The 27,554-nt window shown below is 32.3% G+C and overlaps 1 protein-coding gene across 2 annotated transcripts in view; it reads right to left on the bottom strand.

Moving 5' to 3' along the window:
- exp (expansion) overlaps positions 1 to 27,554 on the bottom strand; it is a 165,718-nt gene that overhangs the window by 47,528 nt on the left and 90,636 nt on the right. For both annotated transcript variants that reach the window (XM_015508112.2, XM_015508113.2), the window contains exon 3: positions 807 to 964. In XM_015508112.2, the coding sequence (XP_015363598.1) occupies positions 807 to 964 (158 nt within the window). The remainder of the gene's footprint in view (positions 1 to 806; positions 965 to 27,554) is intronic.

Raw genomic sequence — 27,554 nt, 5'->3', positions numbered from 1 at the left:
ATTTTTTTTTTAAATAATACGAATAAATATACCAAACAATTATTGTGCGATAGTGTATTTTTAATGAAAAAAAGACTTGGCGATCCATAATAATAAATTATTATTGCAATAATTCAGTGTATATGTGTGTGGAACTTATATTAAGTGCCTATATAATATTATAAAGGAACTAATAGTGAAGGTGCGAATTTTATTGGACTTAGACCAATATAGATAATGGCATGAGTACCCCTTCCCTTCAAATCACTCAGAAATTTCACTAATTCTTAAAGCCCCTACAACGATGATTATGTAAAATGTGTCTGTAGATGACCGGAAGACGATTAGGGTAAGCGAGTGTTAATTAAATTGTTCGAAAAAAATTATTCATCAATATAAAAACAGATTTTTGCAGGAAAATAAGAACGCTAGCTGCAGCTAAACAAATATACCATAATAATTTTATATAGTGAACTATTATGACAACTGCAGATTTTTAAACAAATTTATTTGTTATCAATCTCATGTGAGAGATTCGTATCTCAATAGCACAACGAATTATGTCTATACCTACTACCTACTAACTCTTCTGGAATAATAACCTTCTGGGAGTATAGAATTCATACTCGAGAGTCGAGACGATTAATATGTACCCACGTTGCACAGAGCAATCCTTTCGATTCGACTCTCCTCAACCCCGTTTCAATAATATTAATTTTTTTTTCCTATTTGTGCCTTTATATGCATGATATCAATCCATTAAAAAGTCTCAAATATCAACAAACTTATACTAATTTGTTTTAGCTATAATTTAACAATATTATTACCTGTATCCGTCGAATCCTTCGTCAGACCCGTTGACCGTGAGTATTGGTGCCCTGGCGTAAGCTTTAGCCACTCGACGGTTTCTCTCGAGCACTATCACTTTGGCCCAAATCTCATCGTCGATTTGTGTCCATTTATCCAACACTTCCTGAATGTGATCCTGAGAACCAAAAAATAAACGAAAATAAATAAACAATGGAAATGTAATGTACAATGTAATGACAATTTATATAGGGCTATAATACGGGAGAATACTATAATATCTATCTAAATACGCCAACAAATCAAAAAAGTTATTTGCGTTTGACAAATTTAAAATTGAATAGTACTTATCTTACGTATCTATTTCATTTAAAAACGAATATATCTATAGCCCTATACAAATTACTAAATTACTATAAATTAGAGTTGAAGTAAATGAGAAATCTTTTCGGGCTAAAAAAAATGTTTTCATAATTTTGTGCAGACGTTAATATATATTATAATATTAACTAGCTGATATTATATTGTAGCTACATAGTAGATGTACATGTACATGTTATATTTGTGTTATCGGTAAATCGATTACAGAAATTGTATTCATGCACAACCAACTTACAGAATGCATAACAATGTAATGGTTAATAACATTGGAAACCTTAATTTAAATACTTTAATATGAACTGATTCGTCCAATTATAACTATTGTTCGTTAAAGAAGAGTGATGTATAGATATCAAAGTCGCGGCTCCATCCATAGTGGTACTCGTGCATCAAAAATCTCCATCCTAATTGGTTTCCACTGAAGGGATTTTTATCATTTCAGATTTCCAGAGGCCTTTTTTTTTTGAGTAGTAGTAATATAATATATCTATATTCATCACAGGTTAATAATAGATTTTTGGTTAAGAAAATATAAAAAATTCTTTATGTAGTAACGCGCATTGTGGCATGTAATAATAAATATACAATAGGAGTGTCTACTGCAAATGTACCTATATGCCTGTGTAAATATAAGGAGACAGGTGGCAAATATATCAGGTACACTGCAGGACATTATAATAACATATTACAATTTACATTATAATAATCTGCGAATAAAAACCAAAATTGAGCTTACCTTACGGTATAGACAATAACAGAAAGGTTCAAAACACGTATGATATCAAAATACCACTGCAGTGTATAATATAATCTAATATTAAAATAATATGTTTTATGCGTGATGTGGTATTAAAAACGCGCATAACATAAATATCGCGTGGTATATATATAATAATAATGTTTATACGACCTCCACCGGCACCAACAACGCACCCAGTAGTTCATAATATATAAACGACAAAGAGTACCTATAGGGTATAACTGGTTAAAAAATTAATTTTTTGTTTAGACTTTTTAACCTTACTAAATGTACATAGTAAATTCAACATCATTTTTAAGTATCTATATTGCACAAGATTTTACAATTAAATTGAACAACATATAATGAACTTTGTGGATAATTTATTATCAATATCTTTGTACAGTTAAGACAGTATATAGTTTATTCATTCATTTTTTGTTTAATCGATGGTATATTAATATTATTATTAACAAACTCGTATATTATAGTAGATATGCCGAAACCGCTACACATATAGTTTTCAACAAGAAAGACGGATATAAAATATTATGATATATATTTTTTAAACAAATTATTTAGTTGATATTTTTTTTGAACACATTGAAGATGCACAGCAGTCACAATAATGCATGACCTGTGCGCCTATATATAGTAATTAAAAACGATTAACTAATTCAACTTCAACCGTGCTAATTAAATATAATTATTATTGTCAACTTTTAACTTAGGTATACAATGCAAGTTATAAATTAACGTTCTTAACTAGGCCGTCTTTACTCATCGGACAGCGAGCACAACTCATCGCGCTTAGTTACGTATTTCAGAATACCTACTGTACGAAAAAAAATAATCGTTTAATCATACCTACACGTACGCACAGGAGCTAAATAATATCGCGTAATACACACAGTCGATCGCGATAATAACAATATAATATAATAACATACACGCGCATGCGATGGCCATTATAATATAATCGTATGATATAACATTATCATTCTAATACGTACGATAGTAATAATATGATAATATGATATATCTATACACTTGGCTGCCGGAGATTTCCGCACACGCGCGTTGCTGTAACAACAACTTACATCTCCGTAAAGTGCAATAATATTAACTCAACGGCGGCAACGCCCTAAATCAAATCTGCGCGGTCGTGTTACATGGCGAAAAAAATATTATAAATAAACACGATTTTTCCCGGACGACCTTGACGGTCACGACCAACTCGAGAAGGAGCTCGTGTGTGTACGAGTGTGTGTGTGCGTGTGTGTGTGTGTGTGTGTGAGAGAGAGAGAGAGAGAGAGAAAGAGGTAGAAAAAGCGAAATCCCACAAGTAATATTATAAAATAAATTTAGCCTAGGCAGGCGGCCACCAACCCCCGGGGGTCTGTTTCGCGAGATCCGCTCGGGCGTGGTGCCACAGCCGCCAACGACCTTGCCCCGTCGATCGCCGCTCCGATTTAAATCATTATTATTACGAATATTTTAATAACATGATATTGCCGCACTGCAGCGTTTGGCCGATGGGTTATTTTTATTAATATTTTTATTATAATATGGATTTTGTTTTTTTTTTTAATTTTTCGCGTGTTGCTCCCGACACGTCATGTGTGTGTGTGGTGTGAGATTTAAATTTGCATTTTAAGTGAGAACAAAATAACGCTCGGCCGTGAAGACAATTTTCGTTTCACGGTATTATAGTATTATAAATTACGACGATATAATAATAATTCGTACGCTTTATATATTTTATTATACACATATAATATAAATAATATTATATAATGTTCGACGATTCTTATTAAAATGTATTGTAGGTATACCTATCGCCCTATGGTGTATATTGGTCGCGCGATACATATTATTATTATGGTTATTATTGTTATAGTACCTATATATATGCGATTATAATCGAATTATTATGCGATGATCCGACGCGCCGTGCAAAACGAATTATCGAAATCGAGATCCGTGTGCGGTCGGCGTGTACATAATATATAACCTATAATAATGAGCTGCTATGATAGTTTTTTTCCCCTATAATCGAACTAAATAATGCGATGTTGCGCATATAAGTTTACCACTTTTAATGTCTTATACACTGTATCACATCGTATATTATACAGCAGCGTTTCTTAAACTTTTTTATCCGTGGAACCCTTTTTGATGTCCACTTTTATCGTGGAACCCCTACTTTTTTTTAGCTTTTTAGCTTTTTTTAGGATTATTTGCAAATTAATTATAATATTAAGTAGAAGTATAGATTATTAAATATAGAGTTAGCTGATAGATTATTCCATATGAATTATACATTATTATTTAATATATAAGTAACTTTCTTGAACATTTAAAAAAAATAATTCAAGCTTCGTGGAACCTTAAGTAATCTACGCGGAACCCCAAGGTTCCGCGGAACACAGTTTAACAAACGCTGCTATACAGTATATAGAACTTAGATGGTCTGAACGAATTCAGCTTCGAAATTGATCCAGATTACTTCCTCATGTTTTTCAATGGTATGTTTGAACAACCAAGACATATTATAATATTATATATAGTTCTCCCGCGCCTTTTTTGTTTTCTATTTTCAATTGTTTTGGTAAAAAATTAGAAATTTCAAAAAAAATATTAACATAATAGGATGTTATTATGTGTCAAAAATTAGAATTTAGTTTATTTAATTTAATCATATTTATATTTTAGTTATACAATCGATACATTTCTTTTTTTTATCAGTGGACTAGATGGATTTGTTTTGAAAAACGCTTTAACCATTCTGAAAAGTAAACTGTTGAATAGAGTTCAGTATTAGCGATAGGAGAGGAGAGACATAATATATACATTTCACCTAAGGGTTCGATTATACAACGCATCTGGCATAATATTATTGTTAGATATTACTTATTATTGATAATATGATATATGCATCTGACGGTATTCGTATAACGGGATTTATTTTACGATAATATTATTGAATTATGTTTTTGGCATCCGCAGCAAAATGTATTTCATTAAAATACTACGCCTACGCTTCCTCCACGAATGCAATGTATACGCGTAGGCCTATACTACGCCAAACAGTTGAATTTTGTAATCGATCATGTTTTTTTCTTTTCCAACGAAATGGCGAGAATGAAAAAAACTCTAATGCAAATAATACTCAATATAATATATTATTATGATATATTGGTAAAAAATCGAATTCGGCCGCGGACGCATTTGAAGTAATTCACAGTAATTCTGAACAATAATATAGTATAAATATAAATGACCATCACATCACGCCTTGTACCTACAGGTACATAAATCCAATCGTATATTTACCATATCTAATTCACGATCACATCTGTACAATAATTTATGTCACCATTGAACCACCGAGTCCAATAATACATATTTTTTGTAATGTTTATAATAACATAATATTATAATAATAAAGTACCGCTCCGCCCGCCACCCCCGCGATACACAATACGCGCATGAGTAATACACATTTATTATTACTGAGTTCGTGATATTTAAAATCCGTGCCGACTAAAGCACGATCTAATTTCCACCTAATTGCAAAGACTGGTCGTGGTTCTCAACCACCGGCGTATAGTTGTGGGGGGGAAGCATAGAGGGGAATTTCTCCTGGCAGCAATTTTATGGAGGCAGTAAATTTTCTATAATATCATATTATTATGGTGGTGCTCACTGCAGCAAGTACTCGACAATAATCATTATAAGACAGTAATAGTGCAGCGTTATAATAATATTATGCCAATCGCTGTCAATCGACGTGCACCGGTCAAAAACCCGTAACGCACTTTGGCACAGCGCACACGTATATGACCGACGCGACGAGTGAAAATCCGTTTAGAAAATGTGTTTGTATATATTAATGAGCGGCGGTCATTGGACCTATGGCCGCGGCAGTCGAGTTCGTTTTCCATTCGTCAGGTGTCCGGCGTCGGTCGCATAATACATTAATGCATATTATTATTATTATTACTATTACCCATGTCGGTTTTTAAAATCTTTTTAAGCGCGTCCCACACACACGCGCTCGCACGTTTGATTATTATAACCTATCGGTGGAAACGGAGGAAAAATTCCTAATTAGCTCTCGTTAGGCGACACCGTCATCGAGTAATACATAATAATTAATAATATTATCATATAGTCATCTGTGAAGAGAATGCCGTTATCTTATCTATAAGTATACTTCCCGAATGAATTGAAAAAGTTCCGTCGTCGTTAGCGCGCGCCAAAGTTCACCGGTAAGATTACCTACTTGATTTATGCACGTGCGCAACAGTCGTACATTATGTTATTATTTTATATATATATATAGCTGTCTGCAGGTTTCCAAAATATTATTTAAATTATATTAATATCGATATCTGCATGTGGATGCACGTCGAAATTGGTTTTCACGCCGGTCGAATGCGAATATTTTTGGTAAACCGTTAGAAAGCCCGAAAAAACCAATCGCGTCGCACAGCCTATTAGCGCCTAGTTTAAACAGCATAATATACCTCTGATGGGATTGACCTCGGGACACGATCGCTTATATTAAATAATGATTTATAATAAATCGCCGTGGTATAAATTTATTAATATGATGTGTTTTATGTATAAATATTATGGCAATCGAACAGAATTTACTATCTCCTATAGTATAATTCTCTAAATCAAAAACCAAACGAACCCTTCGAATTGAATATGAGATGATCGATGACTGTACAATATTATGACTTTTTACCTGAGGCTGGATAATATATATTATGTACCAAATAACGTGAATTATATAGATGCTTATGAATATTATTATTATTTTCGTACTTGGCGGTCATCGCGACGAATCAACATCGAACATCATATTAGTATAAATAATTATCATCGATAATATTATTATGAATATCCCAATAACCCATCAAAAAATATTATGTATTGCGAAAGCGATGCCGTTTAATATGTTAATATTTGTAAATAAGTACGTCCAATTATCTGTAATTAGATGTCACCGTCCTTCGGATTGGAATTAAAAGATAAAATAATTGTACTAGCGTGAATACAAGTTTTATCGTAATAATAAAAAAAAAAATATGAATATCAATTACGTCGAAAGGCGTACAAAATTATTTCAATATTCAAAAAAAAATCTCGAATAATAACTATTATTAGTACGAGTACTAATATTAATATGGTAATAAATGATAGCAGGTTAAAGTCTAGAAATACAAAAACTCTATACTATTGCACAATATATCGCTTTTATAAATAAAGAATCAGTAATTTTTCATTATAAAGGTAATATTAATACAAGTACTACCCGCACTAGAATACAAATATTTAAAACGATAATATTTTGAAATATCTAAGCGTGAGAATAAAAATCCGAACAACTAAAAAATATTACTTATAGTAAGATAAATTATATTATTATCGTCACGACAAAGTTCTTCGTACAAAGTTGAAGGGTACGAATCCGGGAATATGATGCGCACGGAATATCCATCAAAAACTATTTTCCAGATATTATATCTTATAATAATAACAATAATATAATATAGGTACCTACATATAATTAGTTAGACACATCACGCTTATATTGTGTACAGCGTTTAACTACTTACATATTATATGTTTCACACAATGTCAAAACGACAGATCAGTAGGTACTACCTAAATGTGTATTTAATAATATAATAATTTATATGTGTCGTTAAATTACAGGGTGAACTGAGACCATAATATATTATAGTATAATAAGTATAGTTGAGATATATATATATAATATAGTATGTATATCGTATAAGATATATAATGATGACGCGTTGTAAATATGCATTTTGATGTAGCACAACAATAAAACGGTCGTTAGCGGCGAGGGTGACTACTGCAGGAAATAGTGTACAGAATGTTTCATGATATAATAATACTCGACATTAAAAAAATGTTAAAAGTATTAGATATTATATAAAATAAAATATAAGTTGCTCAATCACTCGCTATACGTTTGACTTGGATGGTAAATAAAAAAAAATATATATATATTATATAACTTACTAGGTTAGTACTTTTTAACCAACTTAAGCAAATATTCATCTTCATAATATTATCTTCAAACTGTTAGAGTGAATTATTTATTATTATTTGTTGTTAACTACGTTTTTAATGTCGATTTAACTTAATCATACATATAGGTAATTAAAATCACCTTCTTCAATATTAACTATTAGCACATCACCTTTAATACACTATTATTGGTAGTTGGCACTAACTATAGTCGCTATACACCGATCATAATATTATCATTACCTATTTACCTATAATTATTAATGTAAACGGCTGTTCTCCAATCGGGTGAGGACCGAAATGAAAGTTGTATTCGGCTGCTCGATGCATGAACTGCTCGTAAGTCGTAGGTTATTATACATTAGCATATATGATAAATTATTTTATGTTGTGGTATTCACACACACGTATATATTATTTGTACTTATGGCGAAATCTATCGCCGCATACGTCAAGTGTGAGTGATGTAATAATAATACATATATTATAGCAACTTGGGCCGACAGCGTACGTTTAGTAAGCAAAGTATATAATATATTATAATAAATAATATATGAACAATTATTGAGGAGATGATTGTGATGTAGACAATAACATCACAAACAATAGTATCCGAAAGCGCCGTCGAGTCGAAGACTTTAGAAACCGTTTATATATAGGAGAGGTGCGTACCTACGAGATATACTGCCAAAGACGGATATTCTAAAATTCATCTACGCGATTTAGTTTTCACGATATACAATATACATTGTTATTTAACACTGGATCGTAATATAAAGTCTTTTAAATTTTGAGACATTTTTGGAGATCCTCGTTGATATGATATGTAATTTTATATTATTTATGTATAATAGATAATAAATATGTAATTTTTCTATATACCTACATCTTGATATACAGGTACAAATGGTTGGAAAATTCCGTATTGGTGGAAAATTGCGTAGATCCGTTCGCATAGTTACTCGCTATATACTATTATGAACGTATTTATAGAACGCATTCTGAACACCGTTTTCGCATAAAAAAAAAAAAAAAAATAGTAATAAACAATCGATTTACCACGGAACGGCATTATTGTTCATTCTGCTCTATTTGGTGATCGTATTTATATTACAGTTTATTATACGTATTTACCACAGTTCAAAGTGTGTCATGCAAACATCACGCGGGACGACAAAAAAAAAAAAATAAATGTATTGTATACTTTTAGAATAGTCGATATGATACAGAAGTTAGACCTCTCGAGTACAGTGAAAATGCGACCATTGGTATCATAGGTACCAAAACTATACTCTGTATAATATATGAATAACATGAGTATAAATATAATAATAATTATGTATGTTACGAAACTTAAGTGTTAAAAATATCGGATTATTGACGATGATACATTAAAACGTGTTTTTTATAAGCTAAAAAGGCCGAGTCGATGACCGCTCACGTCCCATATATAATAATCATATTTTGTGCGGCTGCATAATCTATATATTATGCACTGCAACAAGACGCGCCGTGTTCTATATTTCGCTGCAGCTGATGTTGCAATGATGGCACAGGGAGCAGCTAGAGTTCGCGGTATACTACAGTATCTCGGCGACGTGTCTAAGACGATTATCGGGTATAATATATTAAATACGAGTCATCGGATTTTGTGTATAAATAATATCTCACACGTTGAATACTTGGGATACCTAATATAATTATTATATAATAGTTTAATGTACAAAACCGTTTACAAAGAGCCGAACGCGTCGGACAAAAAATTAAAAACTGCGCGGTCATATATATATATTTGATTTATACTCGCGTCGCGCGCATCGATCGATAGAACTCCCCTGGGGAGTCCATTAAAAAAAACGGCGCGATATAATATACATATACCTATAATATATTTACAGTAATAATTTAATAATGTACCACGCACGACAACGAATATCAGCCGGTCGCGCGCGAGAATATCACTTTTACTTATCGTACCCCTCGAGTCAAACGTTTCTCCCCCGATTATCATTAATATTACCATTTGCCAATTCGTATTTACAATATATTATAAACCAGCTACATTCGCGTGTGTTGATCTGAGTGCGCATTAGTATAATATATTATATATAGTTACGACATTACACTTTTGCCCGCGCTAAATAGCAATATTATGTATAGCTACTATTACTACTACTTATAACTGTTATTATCATATTATTATACCTATATACTATATAATACTTTCACTGGGCGGGCATATCTGCGCGCACATCGTATATATATATATATGTAAGAGTTATACTCGCGAACGTGAATATCATATTATTGTTATACATATAGACACGCCGCAATAACGATTTCACGGAGGCGATTTCATATTATAACACACATACACACGTGTATACAGAGAGTAACAACGATTCACCTAAATGATTATCTATCCGAATCTTGTTCGTACTTTGAGACGCACCTATAAAACTATTTAAATAATTAACAGAAATAATCGGAATCAATAATTAATTACTGATAACTAATATAGGACTATACCGAGTAACTCTATACTAGAACAATAGTACAATATATATACGTATATGTGTGTGTGTTTAGAAATATTTCAGCAACTTTATTATAAACAAATCAAAATGTTTTAAAAATAAAATTTAAAAACATTTATCGAAAATTACGGCTGCTTTACGGGCGGTTAGAGATAATAACCGTGCTCCTGCACGCGCAACGCTCATTAAAGTCTCCCGTATACATCCGTATATTAATACATATAAATAATATATATTATACAACATTATTATTATTATTTTAGTATCTTAGTTGTATCTCTTATTAGTTTTTAGTACTATATTTTTACCACTCTGTGTTCTGACAATCACCAACTACACGACAATTTAACTCTCATCAGTCATCACGCATTTGAATTAACTAGCCAGGTCTACTCATATAATAATGCATTACGATAAATGATATACATAACTGACTGTTAAGTCCAGTATTTATAATATTATCATGCTCATCTCGGATCTGTTTTTTTGTATAAAATATTTATGATGACTAAACAAACATATATAGATATAGATACATAAATGGTGAAATAGGGTCGACACGAATGTGGCAATTATTATAGGTACGAATTTATTATTATACTATTATATCGTAGGGAAACGATGTGGACGCAAAGATATAATATACGGTAATTTTGTGCTTATTACAATATACATATAAAATTATATTTTACTTATATCGTATATCGTATTGTATCATTCACAACGATATTATTGTTATTATTGATGTCAAACATGCAGTTTATACGTACCTACTATTTGTGTGCGTATATACGATATATATATATATATATTATATACGTATATATCGTATATATTATGTGTATGCGTTATACGCTACAATATAAAACGAACGCGACGTTTTCGTATTGAAACGCGTCCGAAGAAAAAAAAATTATAATAACAATATAATGTTTAACGTTCCGGTGAAAGGTATATATATGTATATATCATCATTGTGAAACATAAACGGTTTTGAGGTTTATTTATTTTGTCAAATCCGTACCGTTTTTCCGACCATTCAGAATGATAATGCGAAAGAGAAATATATACATTCTAACACACGTCTGATTTCTAATATGTTCTAATTATCGGTGCATTTCATAAACATATATAACAGTTATATATATAACATATTATACAAAACTTTTCTTTGATGGAGATCTTCGAGGAGTTAAAGTGGAGTGTGGTGGGGGGGGGATAGTTCTCCCACGCAAACGAGCGTCACTATCTATTCGACCGAATCGGAAAACCGATGGGTGAAAATAATGATAATGATCGCGTTTAATAAACTTAGTCGATGCATCTATATATGTTTTAATACAAGCACTATATGCATGTTGTAATATCCGTCAGTCGATTTTGTTTTAAATTAAGCAATTATTTTCTATATCTATACTCGACTGGTCGTGAAATCGTATTTTCTATGAACTATCACATCATATAGTCCTCCCATAATAATAAATAATAATTATATATTGTATGGGATTTTATATGACGAAATACTTGGACTGCATTGTTATATTTGAAGATTTTTCCCTTTGATTTCTCGACTTGTGTCCTATATGGCTATATGTATATATTATTATTTATTGTATATGCGTTAAAATAATATAAACGGCTAATCTAATCTAGTACATTGATCTTAAAAAATTATAATATCATACAGAATATATTTATTTTTTATTAGTATGATAATAATAGAAATGTACAGTATGATATTGTTGGGAATAATAAAAAAAAAAAAACTGGTAAACCTTTCGCTCAATAAATGTTCACCTCCTAATAATGTTTTATTACTGGGAATTACTGTTAAAAAAATAAATAAATATTAATGACCGTTAAGATCGAAAATGATAGAACACATTAACGCGTGAAAATCATTAGCACATGTGAAATGCTCAAACCTTACTTTGATTAATTTACTCCTAAAATGCGTTTATCGAGGCCACTCACCTATACATCAGACATAGCACTGTATAAATGTATGACAATAACATTATCACAAGGCGTGGGTTTTCACGAAAAACTTTTTTAGTTTTAGAAAAAAACCTAAGATTACCTTTATTGAATATTTACAGTAGGTATGAAATATAATTTAATACAGCAAATACCATGTATGCCTGATTTAATATTGTATAAGTTAATATAATCGATAAACTACATAATATGGATATTGTTTAACACGTCCAGAGAATTAGGGGCATGACACGTTTCCTGCACCAAAAGTAGACCTTTCCCTTATGGCCTTATCCTCCAATATCCGTTACCACCAAATGAGATCTACCAATAATTAAACCACGTTTAATCTCTCCGGCTATTTAGGATGTAATTAGATTTTGTGAGTGATTCAATAATACATAAGATAACTCTATCATACCTACAATAGCTATTTACTGTTATATTGTGTCCAATGGACATTACGATTAAATTAAACGTTTCGATATACGAATATCAACAATCAGCCCACCAGCACAGACATTTACAATTTGAGGGACGAAGATAGTATATGATTTAAACGATACAACAAAAAATTTCACTTTAATCAATTGGGCTGTAAATATAGTCTCAAAACAATGTCGTGGTCAAACAATAATATATTTTGAATTCAAGGTTTATGTTTGCGACGGACCATGCAGCGTAAGTACAAAACCGTCTAATTTATACATTGTATAGCTACTGAAATACACCTACACAAGATGCGAATATTACGACGGATCGTAATAGTCATAATTATATGAATCGCGTACCTATATTATAATATAAAAAACGAATAATAATAATTTATTGAGTAGATTTAATATTAACTGAAAGACGGTAACGAGGGCGATCGAGGTCAATACCGCCGTTAAAGAAAATAACACGACGGTATAACAACAACTCATACCTATCTGAGTATCCTATAGGGTACCTTTACATAGCTATCAAACGATGATGTTAATAAAAATAATGATAATACGCGATAACGATATTAGAAATGGCCAGAAAATAAATGCGCCACGGAACAATGCAAGCAGCGTTATGAAATAATAATTAATACAATAATGCGTCCGATGTCCAAATTGATTTCTCATAACATACAGTAGTATAATATGTATGGGGAGCTTTTGTCGACACAAAAATATTATTATTGTCAATATGTCGGAGTTTATATATGTTATTCGAAAACGTTCGTAATGAACGTATTATAGCAGCCAATCGTAATTTCATTGGAACCGAAAACTGATTTTTTTTTAATCTTATACTGTGCTACGCATGCGTCAATGTATAATTATTATATACGACGATAGACAAAAATAATAATACACGAATCCAGATACAGGGGGCCAATTCTTGAAATCATACGACTAATTCTCGCATGCGACAAAAGTCATACATTTTATCGAATGTGACAAATGTTTATCGCATGCGACATATAATTGGTATTCTTGAATTAAAATCGATAAGATTGTATCACTTGTCGAATGCGATAAAGTTTATCGATTGAACCACTATGGTAACAACACAAATCTAGATTTTAACCTCAAACAAACTGGAAAATAATATAAATTATTATTTTTTCCTTTATCTCTGAATGTTATCAATAATAAATTAAATTTATGAATCATTCAAAAACTACGGTTGTTATTTGTTATTATAGTATTCCTCGTCTTCAGTGGTAGGATTTGATATTGGTGTTAGCAGCCATTGACGCAAAGGGTATCCTGAATCACCTGATAATATATTATTAAATTAATAATAATACAATAAATTATATTTATTAATAAGGACATATCACTTATGATAAATTGAATTTACCTAATAAATAAAAATCATTATAATTGCGTCTGTGCAATTCTTGCAATATTGGTAACACAGAACTGTTGTTCCATACATGAATATCGTGAGTACTGCCGGGGAATAGTGCATTAACATTCAATATTTATAGAGCAGAATAATAAAAAACAAGTAATGACTACCTAATAATGCATTAATACACTAATGACACAAACATAATTACAAATTACAATATTCAAAACTGATAAGGTTTTAGTAATTTGTATGAATACAATATGATACGATTAAAGATAATTATTATCATGCGATATAGGCTAGTCACCGACTTTCTACCCATTCGACTAATAGTCGAATGTTTTTCGTTCGACTAGTCATACCATAATTCAAGAATACCAATTACAAACTTAACATAATAACCTGTGCCTATATCATGCGTATAATTATCTACATAACTATTCTCTCATACTTATTGCTCTTATATGTATTATAATAATTAGAACATACCTTATTATTTACATTTCTGACGACAAAATATTGAACTTTTTTATGATTATTTAATTTCAAAAAGTTGTTCCAAGTTGTTCCTATCTGAGTGTCCTCAACATGTTGTTATCTTCCCCCTCCCCAGAAAGTGTGATTGGATGGGCATACACTATATTCAGATTTACCAGTTTTTTGGTAAGGCATTATAATAAAATAAATTTCAAGATTTTTTTTACCATTAGTAAATCCCTGTTATTTTTCAGGTAGAGCAATATATGCATATAATAGGATCTATCGACCAACACTCGCCCACCCAATTCCATTTAAGAGCAATATGTTTTCACCCGGAAAGCGCCTTCAACACGCCACTGTGCGTATATATGTATAGTTATTATTATGCTGTTCTGTTATTGTCATTGGCGCGTGCTCATTTTGCATTGTGCACAATGATTAACAAGAGACTACAACGGGTCAAGGCGTACCCGCCGGACGGCCCCCGCGTCTGATTTTTAATTCTCCACTGACCTCTCACTTGGTGGACTAGGTGTTGCAATTATATGTGAGTTTCGGTTATACTACGCATAAAAATAACCACTACAACTCGCAATATACGTAGTGTTTAGAATACCATCGCCATCGGGATCCCATCGAAAACCGATTAAACTGGCTTACAGCTAAAGTGCTATATACATATTAATATATTATACTAAAATATCAAAATATTGTCTACTATTAATCGTACAGTAGTCAATTCAAAGTACACTTATGAAGATGGAACAAAATATTTTTAAATGTTTTTTTTGTTTTTTGATTTCTTACACGATTTAACTTATTTATAAGAAGTATCGCATGTAGGCGATGTATGGTGATATACAAACTCCATTTTTTTTTCAAATAAGAATCAACATTTTTTATAATAAATTATATAGGGAAATGTTGTATATGTCACTAATTCAAAATTCGAACGACAGTTACTGAGTTATTAAAATTACAATCAATAGTGTTTCGATATTATTTATTAATTAATTGAATATTTTAATGTTTATAAAAATTATCAAAAAAAATTATCTGCTTTAGAAGTAGATACCTACTTCAAAATTAACTAGAAAGTTTTGAGTATAATTTGAGAAACAAGTTGCCTAAGGTACTCATTAAAAGGAAAATAAATGTGAAGAGCTTGCATCAGTTGAATGATAGACACATACGCGTCTTAAGCGTTTATTAAAAATGCACTTTTATTATCACTCTCGCGCATATTTTAATGGTCCTCAATATCATCATGATAAAACTATATAAGTATTCAACTATACGAATTGATAATTAACAACATCATAGGTACCTCCGTATACTATGCACTCCGCCCACTTCTGCGACCGGGCCACTATCATCATCACACTGCTGCAGTACTCCTACAACACGAACGGGACCCGAATCCGGTCACGATATGTTTTTACTTTTTAAAATTAATCGCTTCAGTTGAGAGAAAGATATATCTGCGACTCCGAAATAAAGGCGTATCGTGCGCATGCGGTGCATATTATATAATTTTATTACCTATATAGATAGACACTATAAATGCAGCGGCCGTCACTTATTGGATTTTTTGTAGACGTGTAAATTAAAACGCATAGTTTACTGTGTGTGAAACGCTAAACAAATTATATTCAAAACGCAGATATTAGGCGGCCTCGGAACGTTTGAGGGGTTTTCAGTTTGATTAATACGGACAAAATGATGTGCCTAACTCTGCAAGTATACGAAAAATACAATAACGATAATATTAATATTATAATAACATTGTCGAGGTGGCACATTGGCACAATATCGAAACGGGCCGCGGCTTATTAAAAACCACGTCTATATAAAACGCTATATTTTACTTTTTCGCCTACGCCGCAGCGGTCGACGGGTAAATATTATTAATGAACTCGACGTGCAGCAATATAATATTATTATACAAAATTATTATCGTCATCGTCATCGTCATCGTCATCGTCGTCGTCGTCGTCGTCGTCGTCGTCGTCATTGTCATAATCGGTCAGTCGGAATATTGCGTGGCGGCAACGGCAACATTTTTGGGTCTGGTTTGTCAGGTTATTGGCGTCAACGATATTATATTATATTCCATCGCGCGTATTATGTTAATTCACTACTATACTATTATAAGATTATTTTTAAAATATAAAATAATAATAATAATAATATCGTAATCGCGTAAAATGTTGGTACATTATTATTTTATTTTATTAATTTTTTACATATATTATAATAATATTCGCTGCCACTACAGGATCCGCGGCGGCATGGCCGACGACTACGACGACGCCGTCGTGACCTTTTCCGTTTTGTCTAATCGCGTTGCATGCCGCGCAGCTCATTGGCCAAAAACATCATCCACGAGGAAGATCAACAAGTTGCAAGAGATTGAGTGGACCTACGAATGCGATAGTATTTTGGGATGGGTGAACGGAGGGGGGTGGGGTGAAGACGCCTTCGAGTATGTTATTTATTATATTATATTACCAATATATTAAATAATAACATTATACGTATATACTGCAGTTATGCGTGCAGTAGTTCCGGTTGCGATGGCGGCGTTAACATTCCTTGAACACGTCGGCGGCCCGTTATAATATTATTATTATAGTCATTATACTATATCGTCGTCGTCCGAATAGAGTAAAAATAATAATATTAATACTAATCTCGGTCCTAAAAACTGCGGGATTCCACGAGTGTAAAACTATGTGTAATCATTAAAAACTAATAATGTTTAAAAAAGAAAAAAACAAGTGCGCGAGTGTATATTTTAATTTATATACATGCAACGACAAAGCTTGCAGCACGCGGTGTCATTATATTAAACATCGTCGGCTTTTTGATGCAATTCACCGCCAACGCCGACGCAGCAGAAAGACGAGTTCAGATAGTATAAAAAAATAAAATAAAATTTAAATAATAGTATAATACATAATTATTATCGCATAATAATGTTATAATAGGTTGTATACGTCAAACAGTTACTGCAGTAGGCTTTTTGAAGTGTGGAATGAACACTATAGTTATTATATTATCATGACTCATGAGCGATCACCATGCATTATGTTATATCAAGTGAGGTTAGGTAGTGTGTTATATTTCGAAAATTTAAAAGTCTTAAAATGATACCTAAAATATATGTAATAATTTCCCGAAATTCAAAATATTATATATATATATATGTTTGGTTGGAGGTTATATACAACATCCTGTACAGTGTTAATGATAATAATATATGCAGCAGTATTTTCCTTGAGTATTATATAAGAGAGTACAACAATTATTGTATAATTAATTTTGGAAATTTATAAATTTAAATTTTGAACGAATATCACTATAGCCATATAGGCCTACTATAATACCTATGTATACTAAGTGAGTGTATCATTGTCAAGGTGCTACGTTTTATCGTGTCTATTTGATACCGAAAAATCGAATGTCTTGAAAAACCGTGCCAAGTAAGAGTCCCGCGGCACACCGCGACTCATGTCATAATTATAATATTATTTTGATAATAATTGTCCCGCTCGGGTGGTCCTATAATTGTTTATTGTATAATACCTATAATACGTGTGCATACTGTACATATATATACAACTACCGCCGTCATCGAGAGTTCATCTTCACGAAAAAAAAAATTATCTCCGCAGTGACAGCATCAATGCAGTTATTATAACACATGATAATAATTCATTATTTTTACAGTCGTTTGCGGCGCCGGAGATAATATTATTATTGTTATGACGCATATACCACATATACCTAACTGTACATAATATTATTATACCATGCGACCTGGCGAAGGGCGGAGAAGCCGCTTGGGCAGACGATTTCACCACGAGGTTACGAAACTGTTTTGTAAAAAAGCACTTATTATAAATATATATATTATTAAAACTTATCGGACTCGATTTGCACAGAATGAAGTAATTTTTTTCGCAAATGCATTTTACCTATAAATAAATTAAATGGTACTAAAATATGCACGCAAAGTTCTACAAACTTCACACGTCACGTCATCGATGACCGTATTAATATTAATAATAATCGACCGTGTATGAGCAAATTACCCATATATGTACTTATAATAAATCGTTAGGTTATATTGTCTAAGCGTAAAATTCGTCAACGGACTATATTTTTCTGATACAAATTGTCTCATCAATAAATAATCATAGTATTTCCGATGAGAACTTATTATAGTTCACATAGGACTTAAACATCACATAGCACATGGCTAAATTATAGTTTAGCCATGACATAACACACATAATTGGTATTATCGCACACTGCATTTTAGTACTTATACATAGAAAAGGTATAATATTAAGTTTATGATCATTGATCATCGTTCGTACACAACGTTATTGGGTTGATTTCCTTTACTGCTCGGTGAGTTACGTATATATAAGGCACCTTGTCGAATTGGCGATTCCAAATTCTCAGACTATATAATTTCAAATAATGGTCAACATTATCGGTTGGTGCTAGGTTTTGTTTTTGTCATTCATTGTTTAAATATTATTATTTGCGCGAAATCGTTATTATATATTATTAATGTTGTTGTTGTGTATTACGACACGTTCAATTACTACGGTAATTTCACAGTACAATTTAAAATACCGATATAGTTTATCGTTAACCGTGAACTGCGAGACCCTTAGTGTACACACACGCTTTGAACATATGTATATTAGAAGGGTAGCTGCAACTTCGACGGTACTTTCCTATTGCATACGTATATAATATATAATTACAGGAGCTAGACAAACTCTGAGCACTGATATTGTCATTGTTCAAAATATTTAATAATAATAATAAGTCATATTATCGCTGTGATGAGGAGAAACTAACAAACGGTCGAAAATATTTCTCATCGAGGTGACCGGTCACACAATAAATGTAATGTGCAGGGATATTATACGCAAACGAGCCTACATTATTGTTATAACAAGGAACAATAATGATAATAATAATAATAATAATGGATACGACGACTAACCTAATTATTATACTATATAACTGCGGTATTGTTATTATCGTTCGGTGTTGATTATTTCCATTGAGATTTAAAGGATACGGCGCCTTGACACGTCAATAATATAATATAGTTATTATCTGATATAATGTTTATATTATATAATAAACAACATTAACAACTACAAAAACAGAAACAGAAATGTTGGGAAACTAAATCGTAATCGAATTTCAAATTAACTAAGCAGTTGTTTACATTAATTTAATTTAATAGCAAAAAATGGCTTTATGTATTGGTCTTTTGATCTAATAAAGATAATTTACTTTATGTTTTGGGCATAAATAGTTATAGGTACCTACTAACGTGATATTGCAGAGTTCTACGTAATTATTAAGAACTATGGTAGAGAAATTTTTAAAAACCGAAACGATGGCTTCGGTTTCGAACACACAAATGTGATGATAAAATATATTATTATACTGTGACATATTGCGATCGTATAACATAAAAATTCTTATAAAAAAATTAAATTTTATCTCGATCTCCACTTTGTTGGTAATAAATCATATATAGACGAGTGCATATAGACAGAGATACCTACCTATAGAACGAGGATATGATATATTATGTTATATTGTGTGTGCGGCGATTATACGTTTATTATATTTTTAACGTGCTGTCGTCACCGCCGTGTACCTGTATCATGCAGATCGTCGCAGATACATCATAACGCGTACCTACATAATAATATTATTATTATTGTTATACACTGCGACCTCAGACTTCAGTTGTTGAGGCATATAGACACAGAAGACTGCGATGGCGAAGAGCGTCTCGTCCTCATATATATATATTATGTAAGTACATAATATAATATAGAAAACGATGATAGTATTACCTATACATATGGGTAGGTACATTATGTATATATAATGTGACGGACGGGGCGGCAGTCTTCGAAGAGCACGAGGGACGGAAAAATTGCAGAAAAACGCGCAGACAATACCTTAGGAGTTTTTTTTTTTATCCTCCGCACAAAAATATGCGAACGTATCGATCGGAAAACTGTATATATTATGATGAATGTTTCTATTGTCAACGGTTGGCGGATTTTCTGTGTTGGGGTCGGACGATGGAAAAAAAAGCACACGACCGGTTGTCAAACGCACATAATAATATATAAACATAATATATGTATATGAGATACGGATAAGATTTTTTTTCTCTTCTCTCCGCCACTATGCGTAATATATAATAATATAATATATATTGGTACGCCGCTATCGCGAGTGCATGTATAATATATATACATATAATATACGATATTCAAGATTCGTAAGATTATGCATTTGGTGCAGCGCTGCACTTCAGCAGCATGCAATGTCATCAGATATCAATTTTCAAAACGTAGTTATACGATGCTCACGCGTTGGAAGACCGAATCGTGGATTTTATTATTATTATTATTTTAGGATTGTTACGTACAGTTGTGATGTTTTTATTATGTATATAATTATATATTTTTTTTATGTATCACACATTATATATATATAAAGTATATAGCAAAGCAAAATTATTTGCCCTCTTTATTACCACTCTATTAAAGTTATGAGAATATTAAACTCCTAAATCATCTTTACTATCTCTGCACGTAATAAATATGTATAAAATAATCTCAAATTAAACTCATAATATTACTTTATTCCCTTATGGGTTTTTTTTTTGTTTATCATTGTTTTAACAACTTTAATAACGCACATGATTCAAATAATAAATGATCTACAATTTTCTATAGGAAATGAATATAAGTAATGTGTTTGATTTTGTGAATTTTGATAGAAAATTTTGAATCTTACTAATATATCATATTTTGCCGACCTCTAAATTTGAATTCTAGAACAGAAATCATGGTTTGAGAAAACTTTATAAATTTTGAGTGTTTGGCGTGAGTACTGAGATTTTAATTTTAGTTTGAGCGAATAGCAACAATATAATAATTCATTACAAATGCGGAGAATCACCCTGTATATACTGCACTATATTATATGCACACGTAATAGATACAAGACACCATGCGAGCTTATAATATGTAATAATAAAATTAATATACAACACGATACGAGAGTGCCCAAAAAGCGTACAATAATTTATAGTATAAGTGCACCATGGTAGTGCACATTTATATGTATAGAATATAATGATAGTTGTTATTATTTTTTTTTTTTACAATCTCGCGAAAATCTCTAGAAAACACGAAGAAAGCGTTCGTTGTTATAACATAATAATAATAATACATAAACCGTAATATGTGCGTTGTTATTATTATTACAAGATCTGATTTTTTTGACCAAGGGGCTAGGCGAGTGCGGTGGGCCAGACTTTAACTTACTATTCATTTCGCTCACGCCGTCTACAAGTACTTATCTATTTCGTTATTATTATTATTATATCGTAGAAAGCGTGTTCCTATATCTTGTCGGAGCGCGTGCCGGTCCGGTCGGCCGCCGTTTATTACATTACATACTTACATTATTACGTTTGTTGTTATTATACCATGTTTAGCACACGCGTATGATGAGAATCCGAATATAATGTGCAGAGTACGTATTTTGTAAGTTAGTTTTACGCCATCTAGAACGCGTGAATTTTTCCTCTCTGTTTTTTCTTACGTACACGCTCTCGCAATAATGTCATTATAAGCCGACGAAAGACGATAAAAATATGGTCCGTGTAATAAACGTCACCATTGTATGATCATATTATGAAAAAAGTAACTTTTTTTTTAAACATAACGTTTAAGAAAAATTATATCATAAAATATCAATCTAGCCCACAGAAGAATAAATATTAGCTCTCGAGTATATATAGGTACTTTTAATTTGTATGATGAATTCTAAGGGGATTTATCTGTGTTCACATAATCCAAAACATAAATTTTAATTATCATATTATATGAAAAATAAGTATTTACATATTGTATAATATATAAATGTATGTGTAACCTACGGGCTCTTTTAGATACTCCCTATACCTACATCGTTTTATCAAAAAACAAACAATAATATATGTTATATTATTATGTGTATACTTAAAATTTTTATATTATAGGTAATGGACATCGCAAATCCGCGCGATTGTACAAGACTAAATCGGACTAAACATAATATATAATAATTTAATACCATCATGTATTGAAGTCTGTAAAATTATATTATATGCCATAAATATGATTTTAAAAATCGTCTTCGTTAATCCGTCGATTACTGCACGTGTATATACCACGTAAAATACATCATTCAGGAAGTCCTGGGGCGAAAAAATATCTTCGCGTGTCACATTATATTTCATACTACATTATAATATATTTTTTTTAATATTCGCAATACCTAAATAGTCTGTAAATGTCGAGGACTCCAAAGTGCAGACGTGTTTATACTTAATGGATGGCCTCGATGAAGTTGCACCACCCCCGAGATTTTTTCCGCATATTCTCGGAAGAACTAAAAGCTAACCATTTACATTAAAAAAAAATTTATCGTAGTCTGAATGTTTCACGAGAGTTTTTCCGGCCGGAAAACCGAGTCAGCTCCTACTCTCTCGGAAAGTTGATCAAAGTTGGAATTTATATATTTCTGTCAAGTAGCCCACACATGTACACGCTCCAAATGATGAGTCTTATCTTTCTCCTGCACAGATATCACCGAATATATTATATAGAATTCAAATTTTCTCTGCATTTTCAGTTTTTTTTTTTCAATTCAGCGCTCAGAGCACTTTTCCGAATAGCATATCCACATGCACACGATATTATTGTACCTTACAAAATATATATATATAATTATAATAATAACACCGCGTGAGGTCGTCGTCGCGCGTACTGTGACGCGTAGCTGGGTTTTCGGGTTTCCGCGTGTGTCCATTATGCTCATCGGCATGCCAGCAGAACGACTCGATGGTCGCACTGTCGTTATACAACACACCAATGCGATGATGTCAACGCCGAGTCCGTATATTATTGTTATTATTATTATTATTATTGTGGTACCTGCGTAGCTTACACGTGCTAACCGTTCGATAATGATGCGGAGGGGACACACTTCGGTCGGGCGGATCCGGACCCGACGCCGACATTCTTTGCATAATATTATCATATTATTCCGGTGCCGGGACACAACGACGACAACAACAACACGCGACCGCTAAATTATAAATTATATATACACGAATACGAGTGTGTTCAGTGGACGACGACTACGACGATGCTGCTGTTGCCGCGGACCACGCCAAATTGAATAATCACCGTCGTAGTGTTGTAACAATACAACCGAATTATTACGCGAACATGTTATTCGAATTTCGTGTGGTATTTATAATATTATAAATTGTTATTATTAAATGTCTTTAAAAATAATACTAATAAAAACCGTCTCGTTTTTTTCAACCTCACCTACTCGGGGTTCACCGCCGCTTTAATCGTTCCGATCAGATTCTTTTTATACGCAACGTCAGTATTATACTCAATTTTATGTCAGTACATAATATATTTGTAATGCTATACCACTGGCTCCAAAATTTCACGTCCGCAAAGTCCATCATCCGTCAAGTGCCCGAAGCCGAAATTTTGAATCCAAGAAATTAGTATGGATTTACATAATAGCTGTTAACAATTCTGTTAAAATTCGAAATTTCTAATCAAAATCCAAAATAAATGTTTTTAATTTTTATCATCAGAATTCTGGACTGTTGAATTAAAAACTTTGAACTTTGGTTACTAAGAACGACGTTGGCCCAGCAACTCGAATGATAAATTTCGAGGATAAGAAAAAAATGTGAAATTTTGAACTTGTGGTGGATCGGGACAACGGATCTCGCATTTCATTAAAATGATTTAAGTTATTATAAATATTATAATATTATGAAATTGTGACGTCGCGGTTCAACATATACCGTGCCGTATTCTATTGCAATAACGTATTCAAAACAAATTATTACGACCGTCGGTTTTCTGGTTAGGATCAATGGATCAAACCATAATATTTATATGGTTGTTTCATAAACACACCTTTTTCAATCGTCACAGTCCGAGCCGGTAAAATCACGTGTAATTCGCAAAAACTGCACTCTGCAGTTGTACACACACACGCAGCTCTTTTTGGTCTGAAAAATTCTTAATATAGTTTTCTTTTCTCTTTTTTTCACAGACATTCACGGTATAAAATGGTATAATATGTAATAATATTATTTGATTTGCGCAACACCGATGCCAGTTCGTTCATATATAAAAATATATATTGTTCCCGTCGAACAATTAGACATTATTGATTTTTCTATGTGCATTGTTATAAAATGATTGTCGTCGTTCTATTACGAAATGAGTCGCAACGTACCGGTACATAATAATAATAACAATAATAATAGCAATCGCATGTATTAATATCTAACTGGCGATAATTTGCAGAAGCTTTGACTTGTGTCTTATAATACTGTCGTCTCGTAGTCGGTCTTCTGGAAAAGCTTTTTGGCACTGACCAAGAAATATTCATATTATTATGTGGACACGAATACTTAATAATATACTTTGTACGATCTAAAAACGTGTTGGTATTATGTGCATTGCACGTTTTTGAAAAATTTGAATTTTTTGAAGTACATATTTTAGTGATCAATGTACAGATCTATGAACCTTTACCTAAATTTATTTTCGAATTTTTTTTATTGCATGTTTCATGACATCCCATAAAAGTATTATCATATAGAGCAGAGCGTACTATATAGCTTAGGAAATATTCGGACGGAACCTACAGCCTTGATTTAGTTTTTAAAAGAAAAAAAACTTAATAATAATATACGATATTAAATTATATTATAAGCTCTAGGCCGGCTTAATCAATGCGTTCTTGTAAACGAAACTTAAACACGGACGCAAAAATTAGTTTACATAGTTTTTATTTACGTGAGAACAACTGGTTCGTTTCAAGCAAAACACAAACAATACGTTCAGCTTGCGTAATATAATAACGATACACACACAGAGTACAATGTTATATTATTATAATGTGAAAAGCGTATGGTTTGATTTTAAATGAGTGGACGAAGGTTGTGCGGGTTAACCGCGTAGGTACCTCCATACGTGTATATTAGCTGGGCGACGGCGAAGAATTTAAAATAATAATAAAGAAGTTTGTTAAAAATGACAACATTGATATTAATATCGGCTTCAAGGTATTCTTATATATTATTTTTCAACAACCTCGCGTTCGCATTACCATAACATTATAATATTATATGGTTCGTTATACGACCCGTTTCGATAAAATCGGCTGCGTTCGTTAGTAATAATAATAATATTATTATTATTATTATCAGGTATCTATTATATATATATATATATATATATATTTAAATCCCAAATTCCGGGACATAGTGATCTGCGATTCGCTAAGCACATGTACCTATATTAACTAATTATTATATACTATTTAACAACTATAATATAAGCGGTCAGTGGCCATGAGGTGACCGCCGCTGATGGGACCTCCTCTTGGAGGGCAAGTGATGATAAGTTTATAAACTATTCACGATAACATATTATAGTATATAAAGTGTACAGCAACGATACGCAACGACATTAATATGGCTCGCTAAAACATTTGCACGTCGATAAACCATGAAAAATATTATAATTTAAAGTACCTACTAAAATCAATAAGAACCATATATCTACAAGCCACAGAATGGTATAATACTGAACGGCGTCAGCTCGACTGCCATACTCATGCAGACGGCAGATGAAAAATGTATTGCATCGTAATATTATATATGGGTGCATGTGTGGGTTGGATAACGAATTTAACACCGAAACGTGATGGGTCGACGGGATCATCACGGGTATCATCGAATTTTCGCAATAAAAGACAACGTCGACGGATAGCACGATGATCCGTCATAATAATAATATTTTATACGCCGCAGGGGCAAGTCGTATCGGGGTCGGGAGACAGACGATTATTATCATAATATTGTTGTATTATCGTTTCGTACACTATAAAGAAAGCTTTGCAGTTATGAAATTATACATATAGGTAATTAATACTTCGAGTGTCCGCGAGAAGGGCCGTCGTGCGCATCCTCTCTGCAGAAACGATAGTAAAATATACACCTACAAAATATATTATTTGGACCTGATAAAACAGTACGGCGAGAGAAGGAATTAAGTAAAAAAAAAATAAAATGGACACTTCGCGTACAAACAATAATAATAATAATGACGTTATAATATAATATTATATATAGGTAGGTACCTACAACAAAAACTGGGTTAACTGTTTAGTCTTCCACACGCCGCGGCGCGCGGCAGCGACGGCCCCCGAAGGGCGTACGTATCGACACTTTCGCCGTCCAAGGCAATCCGGTCGGTGGTTTTATATTTATTTATTTATTTATATATTATTATCATTATTATATATTATCAACATTCTCGTATGTTCGTTTTCGTTTTGAGCGCTCTCTCGTATGTGACTATTATAGGTCGCAGAAGCACGGCGCACATTGCAGACTGTCCGTCACGTTGACCACAATTCGTGGTTTTTTATCAGGGCACACGACCTACAGTTATTTTTATTACGTGATCAAGAAATTATTTGATTTCCGGAGCGGGGATGGTTCGAGCAATTTGAATGAATATCTTGGTTTTAAAAAATGGCTACATCTAAGTTGAGTCCGAAAATAATTTCAGTTCTGA

The sequence above is a fragment of the Diuraphis noxia genome, unplaced genomic scaffold (genome assembly GCF_037042655.1).
Source record: "Diuraphis noxia isolate RWA-SAM2 unplaced genomic scaffold, SU_Dnox_SAM2 contig0002, whole genome shotgun sequence".
Classification (NCBI taxonomy): domain Eukaryota; kingdom Metazoa; phylum Arthropoda; class Insecta; order Hemiptera; family Aphididae; genus Diuraphis; species Diuraphis noxia.
Note: the sequence above shows the minus strand (reverse complement) of the source record. Positions and strands in the feature narration are given on the sequence as shown.